Below are 9,988 nucleotides of genomic sequence, written 5' to 3'. Positions count from 1 at the left end.
ATTAAATTACCACAGACACTCAGTGAACTAGAAATATGGCCCACCCCTGGAAGTGTCCAATACCAGGCTGATTGGGGCCTCTAAGTAAACTGGTGTAGTGAAAACTGTCCCTGCCCATGGCGGGGGGGGGGGGGGGGTGGAACGAAATTATCTTTATAAGGTCCCTCCCAACACTTAACACTCGATGATTCCATAATTCACTCTATGATAAATCGAGGGCCCGCAAAAACAATCAGCAGCGCAGGAGACAGCAGGTACGATGTATTTGTATGTCAATTAAACATTTACCCGGGACTGGCCCGTCCCCGGGCAGCGGCCGCGCCCCGGAACCGGCTGTCGGGGCCAGGTTGTCACCGGCAATAGTGTCCCCCGCGCCGGAGCACGGCGGGGGGAGCGGCGGAGGCGCGGCGCGGCCGCGGGGGTGCGGGAGGCGGGCGGCGGCTACGGGGAGATGGCGGAGCGGGAGCGGCAGGAGCGGCTGCGGGAGGCGGCGGCGCTCGGCGACGCGGAGGAGGTGCGGCGGCTCGTGGAGCTGGGGGTCGGCCTCAACTCCCAGAATGAAGTCAACGGATGGTAAGGGCGCCCCCCCGAACCCAGACTCTTGGGGAGCTCGGCCAGGGCGGTCCCGTGCGGAGGCTGCTGCCGATGCGCTCCGCACGTGAAAGGCGAGGCGGGGTGAATTGAGGAGGAAAGAAAAGGTCGATCCGCCTCTGCAATGGAGCTGTCCCTATTCCAGAGAGGATAACCAGGGTCAGAAACACGCATCCCCACTCCACCTCCTCCCCTCTTTGCCCCTTGTCCAGGTCACTGTGGACTTACTTTGTTGTGTTGGTTTTGATTTTTTTTCCCCAGCCTGACACGGCGTGGTCTGTCAGAACACAAACTTCGGCTTTACATGCTCTTGCCTAAGCAGAAATATTTATTATTAAGTCGAGTTTGAAAATTACTTTCAAGCAGGGAACTTGTTCAGCGATGTATACAAACACTTGGGATTTGGCATCTCGTTTAGATCCACCTGAGGACATTAAAGAGAAGGCTGTAATAGACACTTGTACAAGTAACACTGTAGACATAAACACACACATAATTTTATTTGAAGGAAGATTTTAGAGGGAATACTCAGGCATTTTTGGAGACTGTTTTCTGCAGGTTCAATTCAGCCTGTATTTACTGTGTTGTTTCGTGCTTGAAATTATAGGAAAAAAAACAGGGGAACAACTTTTTACACGGACAGATATTTATAAGACAAGAGGCAGCAGTACTAAATTTGAAGAGGAGAGACTTACATTAGATGTAAGGAAAAAATTCTTCCCTGTGAGGGTGGGGAGGCCCTGGCACAGGTTGCGCAGAGAAACTGGCTGCTCCTGTCCTGGAAATGTTCAAGGCTGGGTTGTACAGGGCTTGGAGCAACCTGGGATAGTGGAAAGTGTCCCTGCTCCTGGCAGAAGGAATGAGATGAACTTTAAGGTCCCTTACAACTCTCAAACCATTCTAGGATTCTTTGAGATTATAATTAAAAATAGGAAAAATAAAATCAGAAAAGGAACAAGACTTTTAAAGATGAAAGTTCAATCAGCAGTTTTGAGAAGCATGGAACACTTAACAGCTTTAAATTGTTATTAAAATTAAAGCTTGTAAAAAATTAAAGCAACTGATTCAAAGGATGCTGAATTATCTTAGTGAGTGAGATAAAAAACAGCCTGTCATCAGAATGAGTTTGTGTCTAAAACTGGAATTGATTAAATAAGTCTGTAGTAGTACATGTTTCTCTTTTTTAAGATTTTTTATAGAGATGTACAGAGAGAAAGAAAGAGAAAACAATTTTTATTTCTGCTCTTTGTTTTTCTCATGTAGAATGTACTTGGAAAATTATTTACTTAAGAGTGATTACTTAATTAAATTCTAGTGAAGATTGTTTGGGCCTGATGGTTAATCAGATCTACTTGTGTTTAAACTCTTGAGAACAAGGTCACAAGTTGTTAATAGATATGATAATTAAAGAAAGTAAGTATGCAGTTTTAGTATCTTCTTTTATATAGTATATTAATGTATTATAACATAGTTATAATAAAGAAATCATTTAACCTTCTGAACTGATGTTAAACATCATCATTTCTTCCCATTAAGTTCACCTACATTTTACAATATAAGTCTTGTAATAAAATTATTTTTAAAAATAAAGATCTGGTAGTTTTTAACCATGGTTATAAATGGATCTTCATTGTTGTTTAAGTTTGTACAATTAAAATTTTTGCAGTGAGCTTCTTAGTATGTGTGATTCTTAGAGGTGCTGAGTACTTATATTTTGGTGTGTATCAGGTCCATGGGTAGATGGTTCCTCTCTGCACAGGCCATGTGGAATGGCCAGGATGAATCCCAAAATGAGGCTGTGCTGTTGAGCTTTACATATCTTCTCTAAAAACTAAACCAGCAAATTTTGTTCTCAATGCAAATACCACCCTGTCTGACTTTGCAGTCTTTCTGTAAAAAAAACCCACCAAACCAAACCACCCGAAGTGGAAAAAGCTTTTTGAAGCTGGACTTTCAACTGAAAGTTTTTTCCCTTCTAAGTTTATTTATCTCTGCTTTATTTTATATAATTCTTAACAAATAAATAAATAAACTTGGAGAAGGGTTGAGCATGTTAATTTTCCTGAAGAATTTCCTTCAGTTGGAGCTAGAGAATTAAAATAAAATATAAAAGCTAGAGAAGGGTCAAATATCACTAGAACATGGGGTAGGAAAGAATGGTACAACTCTATAGCAAGTTAATGTGTGATTCTGTAAGTACTTAATACACACACTAAATAAGATCTGAGCACTAAGCAGCTTTTATGTTTCCTTAATATGTTTCTCTAGTCAGAAACTGCAAATAATTTGAAAATACAGAAAAGGGATTACTTCTGTGCATCACTTATAGATTGCAGAAAATTAGTTGTCTGCAGATCTAAGCTGAGTAATTACTGATGCAGCAAATGGCAACTGGGCAAAGAACTGTTCTTAGAAACGATGCTTACAATATTTTAAACATAATTTACTTGCCAGAAAGTGCAAGTACTTGTGCTGGCAGCATTAATTAAAGAGTACATATCCTAGGGAGATACCTGTAATAGATCACATATACACAAACACAAGTATTCTAAGTACAGATGATTCTTTCAAAGACTAAAATATCATACACAAACCTTACTTTCATACTTATTTTTCCAGTAGCCTAAAGACTGTAGCCTAAGAAATGATAAATTGAAAAGATCCTGAACTTTAAAAATACTACTGCAGTAAAGAGCATTGGAGCAAAGAGAAAACAACCTCAGCAGGTGCCATTGCAGACTCCCAGTCCAGGGCAAATTTCCAATGAAGTTTGTAACTCACACTTATTTTACATGTACACAGAGTGTTCTTCTCATACGCAGCAAGAATGAATAGAAACAAATCCGCCATAACTCAGGATTTGACACAACATTCATGTTTTCCATGTGCAGGACCTGTTTGCACTGGGCCTGCAAGCGGAACCATGTGGCGGTCGTGGCTTATCTGCTGCACGCTGGGGCTGACAAGGACATCCTGACAAAGAAAGGGGAGAGGCCAGCCCAGTTAACATCCAAGAGAGAGATCAGGAAGATGTTGGGAGGTAACCTATAGTGATTGTGCCATATGATCATCAAAGATTGGTAAAAGGGTGTTCAAAGCATGTGCACTTCAATCTTTGTTTTGCACGTGAAGATACTGTGTTTGGATTTTAGTATTAGAACTTGCTTTCTAGAGTGTTTACATGGTAAGAAAACAAAGTTTTAAGTAAAGGGGATTACCAATAAATTCCATACCCAGCTAGCCAAACTTTTTTCAAAAGACTGTAAATTAAAAAAAACTATATTTTGAGGAATGCTGTGTGCCAGGTAGATGCAGTTTCCAGTTTTCAGAAGGACAGCAGGAGAAAAATCTCTCGAATTTGTAGGAAGCTCTTCAATGACCAACACCTGATTGTCCTCATGTTCTCTGTTGGATACATCAAAAATTGCCAGCCCAGATAAATGGCTCATTAAAGGACATTGGTCGAGCATCTCTATAATGTTTTGTAACTGCTGGAACAGAGCAGGTTTTGCTGTTAGAGGTAATAGGTAATTTGAAATGTGGCTGATTAACAACCTCTTGTCTCTCCTGTGTACTCCCGTGTCTGGTTTTGTTTTCATTGTTGTCTCTTCCAGCTGTTGAATGGGTAATGCTGCAGCTCTCCCAGTACTGCATGTTCCCTTCCCTTTATCCTCTACCTTAATATCAAACAACATACGACCCTTTGTTTTTTGTTGCCTGCTACATCTTGAAGATGACAGCATTATTCCACCAGAGACCATGTTACAATATTCTGCTACAGATTAAAACAAGCCAAAACAGAAGTACTGCAGTGTTTAGAAGGAATTAGCGCTCTCAGAATTATTAGAATCAGACTCAGCTTTTATATTTGTATGGCAACACCTGAGCATTCTGTTTATTGTAGGAAAAAAAGACATGGTGCTTCCTGATGCATCTTTTAACCCGTGATGCTTTTAACACTGCATTCTCAACAAACAAACAAACAAACACCCAACCAAACAAAAAAAACCCCAAAAAAACCCAAAAACAAAACAAAAAACCAACCAGTCTCGGAGAATGTTGTTTGGTTTGTTTTACAGTGGAAGATGAACTTCCAGACTTAAAGCAAGATTCAAATCTGCCAATCATCCCCAATTACCTGGCTAACCCACCTTTCCCATATGTTTACAACACCTTGAGTACCAGCATTCCAGATCCTACCCTGAATGGGAATCTCTCACACTTGGAACCACAAGACACCAACTCTCCATCTATACCTGACTTGGACACCTGCGGACAAGCACGAGCACCATTACAGCCTGGGAACGCTGCTCCTGAGGCACCTTCCAACAGGGACATCCCACCCCTGTCTCGAGGGTCTGCTGGGCCATCACACCCAAGTCCTGTCCTCCAGAGAGCTCCTGTTTACCAGGGGTCGGTGTCTTGGGGCAGAAGTCCCTCTTCGTCGGCAGGATCCAACCAGTCCCCACCCCAGCAAGGGAACAGCTCCTGCACGGGACCTGTGCCCGCCTTTCAGCCCATTTTCTTCACAGGAGCTTTTCCACTCAACATGCAAGGTAGCACCAAAAATCTCTTCTGGCTTTGTGTTGCTCTTCTGACACCTTAGGCAGTGCAGACTAGTCATGTGTTTCCAGAGACTTTCAGACTGCCATGCTTAGGCATTCAGGAAACATTTGAAGGGAATGAAGTAGGCAGATATCCTGCTTTTGCTAGAACTGTTATTAAAATATTGATGTAAACATTTGCTGTCTCAATTGCTATAAAAGCATACAGACACTAGGGTAATCTAATTCTCTAAACCAAATTGCAGTCCAAGCTGCAAATACAGATCACGAGCAAGAAGCCAGTGAGCTCAAGAGAACGTCACATGGCTCAGTCTGCACCGAGCTGTTCTAGGATCTGCCTGTTCTGCAGGGAAATTTTGCCTACCCAGAGAGGGAAACCTGGAATTCCAGTTACCATTAAGAATTTTGTTGTTCAAGTAAAAGGCATTCTGATACCATAAGGTAGCAGTGAGAAGTGAACTGAGAACAAGAAATACCAATAAAAGCAATCTTGGATTGCTCAGGAAATTGATAACCAGTATAAGCTGCTGTTAAATCAGCTTAAATCAATTGAAGAGTATTCATGCAATTGTTCAGACATGCACACATATATTGCACTAGATTTGCTATGATTTTTTCATATAGTTTGATGAAAATCAATCTAATTAAAACTGTGGTCATGCAATTCCAGATTTTGCTTTCTGAGGATTCATGTATTCTTACCAGTGACACAAACAACATTAATAGAACATAGACACACCTGGAAGTTGTTATAGAGACATTGTTTCCAATTCCTTTATACCTCTGCCTATTAATGTGATTTTTTATTTCTAATAGAACTGGTGCTTAAAGTGAGAATACAAACCCCTCATCTTAGAGAAAATGACTTCATTGAAATTGAACTGGACAGACAAGAACTGACCTACAAGGAGCTACTCCGAGTGAGTTGCCATGAGCTGGGTGTGAACCCTGAGCATGTCCAGAAGATCAGAAAATTACCAAATACAATATTAAGAAAGGTAAGAGCTCTACCTTTTGAAGTGTAGCAACTTATAAAAGAGATTTTTAGGTTACTGTTATAAAGGAATAATTTGTTGGTCATCTGCATAGGCCCATGTCGGGGAAAAAAAAAAAAACAAACCAAAAATGAAAAATCTCTGCTCAACTTGCAACATTCAGCACTTGTTTGGGATTTCTTAAGTTAAAAGGTTCTCAAATGTCTCGATCACCTCCTTTCATAACCATTTGGTGCTGAACCCAGTTAATACCTGATTTCATGCCTCCATTGTAAAATTCAGTACATCACAACACCACTGTGAGCTGCCAGCAGCATTTAAAAGGCGTGCAGAGCTCAGCCAAGCTCTCTGAGTTCAGCAAGGCCTGGCTGCAGTCCTTTGCACAGAGGTGTTTTTCAGGGTTACTCCATACATAACTGTCCTTCCTTCAGTGACATTTACCCTGTAGCCAACAGAGAAGGGACCTGCTGACCTGTTTTACCAACTCACTCTGGACTTTACTTTCACTCTCAAATCCTTATATTGTTGCCATCATTTGTAGGGCAAATCTGATTAGGAATAGATGAACAGATTTCAGTCTGCTGCATCTTCACTGACTATAGGATGTCTTACTTTCTGTTAGTCAAGAAGTGGAGGAAAAAAAAGAAGACATAAGCAATTCTGTCACTTTCCAACTTTAGTTATTGTTGAAGGAACTTTTTATTTTCATCTCTAATCACTTCAGGCTCTCTGGTAGGACTTCAGGACCCCTACTGTTTCTGCAGTGACACAAACCTGACTCGATGTACTGTTGTTAGCAGCAGAGCACTGCTGCAGGGGCTCAGAGCTGGCCTTGCTGGGTAGTTCTGAAGGAAGCCATGCAGGCCATGAAGGTCCACATGCAGGACCTCCTTGGGTAGATGCAAGCATCAATTCATCAGCTTCTAAGAATTAGCAAGGGGAAAAAAAAAGAGGATTTGGGTGCCATGCAGTAGATCTTGACAAGTGTAATCCCACTCATCACTTGCACTGACTTTCAGTGCTGCATTCCTTCTAAAAACAGACTTTAGGGAATAGCTGAATAAGACCCCAGAGTAAATACAAGATGCAACAGGATATTTCCTTTCCAGTTCACTGTAAAGAACTGTCATAGTTACGAATAAATAAATACCTTGTCTTATGACCTGTATGAGCTTATTATTTTAACTTATCTCTGCAAAATTAACAGACACTATCACCTAACTCCTTATTGTATTTGTTTAAAGGATAAGGATGTTGCAAGGCTACAGGATTTCCAAGAACTGGAGCTTGTTCTAACAGTAAGCGACAAAAACTTACTTTTCAGAGTCCCAACACTTTCTGAACAGAGTGGGTATAACAAGAAGGCATCAGAACTTATGTACTAATTAAGGAATAAAACAAAATACATTTATCTTTTGTTTTACAATTATGTTTGAAAAACAGTACCTATAAGGGCTAATGATGTGAAAAAATCTATTTTGTTAACTGTTAAATAAACTGAAGCGGTTAAGCATATTTAAAGCTTCTAGTTAATCTAAGAACAGTGAGTCTGGTATAGAAGTAGCTCAGTGCACAGGAAGTATTGGTAGAACTATCTGTTAATGCAACACTTCCTTATAAAAAGATAATTAAATACTGCAGAGTTAGCAGCTCTCAGGGAAAGGCTTACCTTAAGCTGTTTTAATAATTTGTTTGCTCTAAAATAGCAGAGGTACTCAAGCTAAAGAACCTGCCATGAAGCCGATTTAATATTTCTACAGAGTCCATTACCATCAATATTCTCTTTTTAGATCATGTTTATTAAGTCGTATCTTACTTAGAGGGAGAAAAACCAGAAGGGTTTACATCTGTGGAAGCACAAAACTATGTCAAGTTTAAATTCTATCAAGTGACTTATAGTGATTCCTTAATCCCTGTTTATACTTTTCCCTACTTCTCAGGTTGAAAATAAAAGTGACAGTAATTATCCAAATAATAAATATGCTTTCAACCAAAATCCCTTTTAGTGTTGTCTGTTAATATATACATGAGCAATTGACATGTAATTACATGTGCAATTTAATACACTATTTTTGTTACTGTGTTGACATTTCTTCAATGTTGCTTTAATTTCCCGTTTTAAAAGCACCTAAAATGTAATTTTATTTTCCTTTGATCTCTACATTCCTGAGAAAAAAATGCATCTTGAACCTATGAAGTTACCTGTGTAAAAAGAAACTAGTGAAGTACCCAGAGTTTTCTGGGCTGATAGCCAAGCTTGATGTTCCTATGCAATGTATTTTCTTTTTTTCACTGTGACTTGTGTTTACCCATGCAGTTTACTGAAAAGAAAATCACAGTTACTTAAAATTCAGAATTTGACTACTTTGCTGTGAAATTCTCAAATAAAGAAATTGAAAAGTATTTGAGAGCTGAATTTTATCTGATTTTTTTAGGATTTTAGTATTTAGTCACTTGAATTTGAGGAAGAGTTCTACTCTGCTAGGCCACATGAAAAGCAGGTACTGTGGATTAGATGAATAAACTAAAGTATGAGATGTAACAGGCAAACAGAATGTACCAAACTGGTCTGAGTTTTCCTGTTTCTTCACATTCCCCCCAGTTTCTTGGGAAACTGCAAGTGCCAAAGGAATTTATCTTTTGTCTTGTCTCAGAGTTCAGAGCCTGAGCAGTGTCCATGCAGTTGCTGGGGCAGTCCTGGGCTGAGTCCCTGTGCCTGGAACTGGGGACCGAGCACAGCCTCCACCTGTCCTGGGGGCTGCGGCAGGTAAGGGACAGCAGCTGCCTGTGTTACCGCCAATCCAGTGGGAACTGTCCCCAGAGCGCCCCCAAAGGCTCGCTGCTCTCAGCTCGTGGAAGCGCTTGGAGCACAGGGACTGAGCACACCAGAGGGAGCTCCCAACCTGCCGTCAGGCACCAGGTGGGGGCTCAGCTGCCAACACAGATCCCGGCTAACACCTGAATTCTCTTTGTGCCCAGTCACACATTGAAGCTCAGTCTCCCCAGGTGAATACAGAGGGTTTTGTCACACTGAAAAAGCCTCTTCTGCAAAGTGACAGAGGTCAAACATAGTCCCAGTCATTGACACTATCTGTTTTTATACCAGATTGCTGGTAGAATATTAAGTTCTCTGTAATGGAATAAAAAAATTGTCATTCCTCACGTCACCCTGGCTGCTGCCTTCTCCCCAGCACAGGATGGTTCAGGCATTGGCTGAATCCAGGAGGACTCAGGGATAACCAGTAAGACCCCCTAAAGAAAAGCTCAGCTGTTGGGGCAGCAACCTTGCACAGGTGCTGATCCCTAGCTATGCATTCCCAGGAATATTTTTATACCTTGTGCAGTTTATACCAGGAAGATACTTATTAACTCCCCAATCCCATCAATGTATAACCATTACATTCTGTGTGTGATAAATAATTCATTACTTTGTGCTCTGCTACATGAAATGCTAATGTCTAATAAATGCTTGGCTGCAGATTCAGGTTTCTATTTAAGAAGTATAATTTCCAAGAATTAACAAATTATTATTTTTGTCTTCTCAAAATTTTTCTGTGCTTTGCTTCTCATAAAACATAGGAACTTTTTCTTGCTGGATGGTTTTCTGGAGTGTTTAGTGTAAGACACAAACAACTAAAGCAAAAGAGGTTCTAGCAGATTCTAGCAGCAAATGCTGTTTGAACACAGGCCTCCTTTTATCTGAGGAGGCCTGGTTATCAATAATAAAATAGGTAATTATTTCTGCAAAACGAATCGCCCATTATTTCAGATGATTAAGTGTTGACCAAAATAAACTAAATACACACGTGTCTCGGCATGCATGTTCAGCTTAAGTGA

The 9,988-nt window shown here is 40.6% G+C and overlaps 1 protein-coding gene across 5 annotated transcripts; it reads left to right on the top strand.

Annotated features, from left to right (window-relative positions):
* Positions 1–173: 173 nt before the first annotated feature.
* ANKRD40 (ankyrin repeat domain 40) lies at positions 174–9,633 on the top strand. Of its 5 annotated transcripts, none has more exons than XM_053960515.1 (6): positions 174–254; positions 3,483–3,631; positions 4,671–5,147; positions 5,973–6,154; positions 7,396–7,449; positions 8,806–9,633. In XM_053960515.1, exons 1-6 carry the CDS (start codon positions 205–207, stop codon positions 8,920–8,922), a joined length of 1,029 nt encoding a protein of 342 aa, XP_053816490.1. In that variant the 5' UTR covers positions 174–204; the 3' UTR covers positions 8,923–9,633. The 5 variants fall into 5 exon arrangements, with proteins under 5 accessions (XP_053816490.1, XP_053816488.1, XP_053816489.1 ...); XM_053960516.1 differs by lacking the exon at positions 174–254 and adding an exon at positions 284–573; XM_053960513.1 differs by lacking the exons at positions 174–254; positions 3,483–3,631 and adding an exon at positions 261–573.
* The last annotated feature ends 355 nt before the right edge of the window (positions 9,634–9,988 follow it).

This window comes from Vidua chalybeata, chromosome 19 (genome assembly GCF_026979565.1).
Source record: "Vidua chalybeata isolate OUT-0048 chromosome 19, bVidCha1 merged haplotype, whole genome shotgun sequence".
Taxonomy (NCBI): Eukaryota; Metazoa; Chordata; class Aves; order Passeriformes; family Viduidae; genus Vidua; species Vidua chalybeata.
The sequence above is the reverse complement of the archived record's forward strand: the minus strand, read 5'-3'. Positions and strand labels throughout refer to the sequence as shown.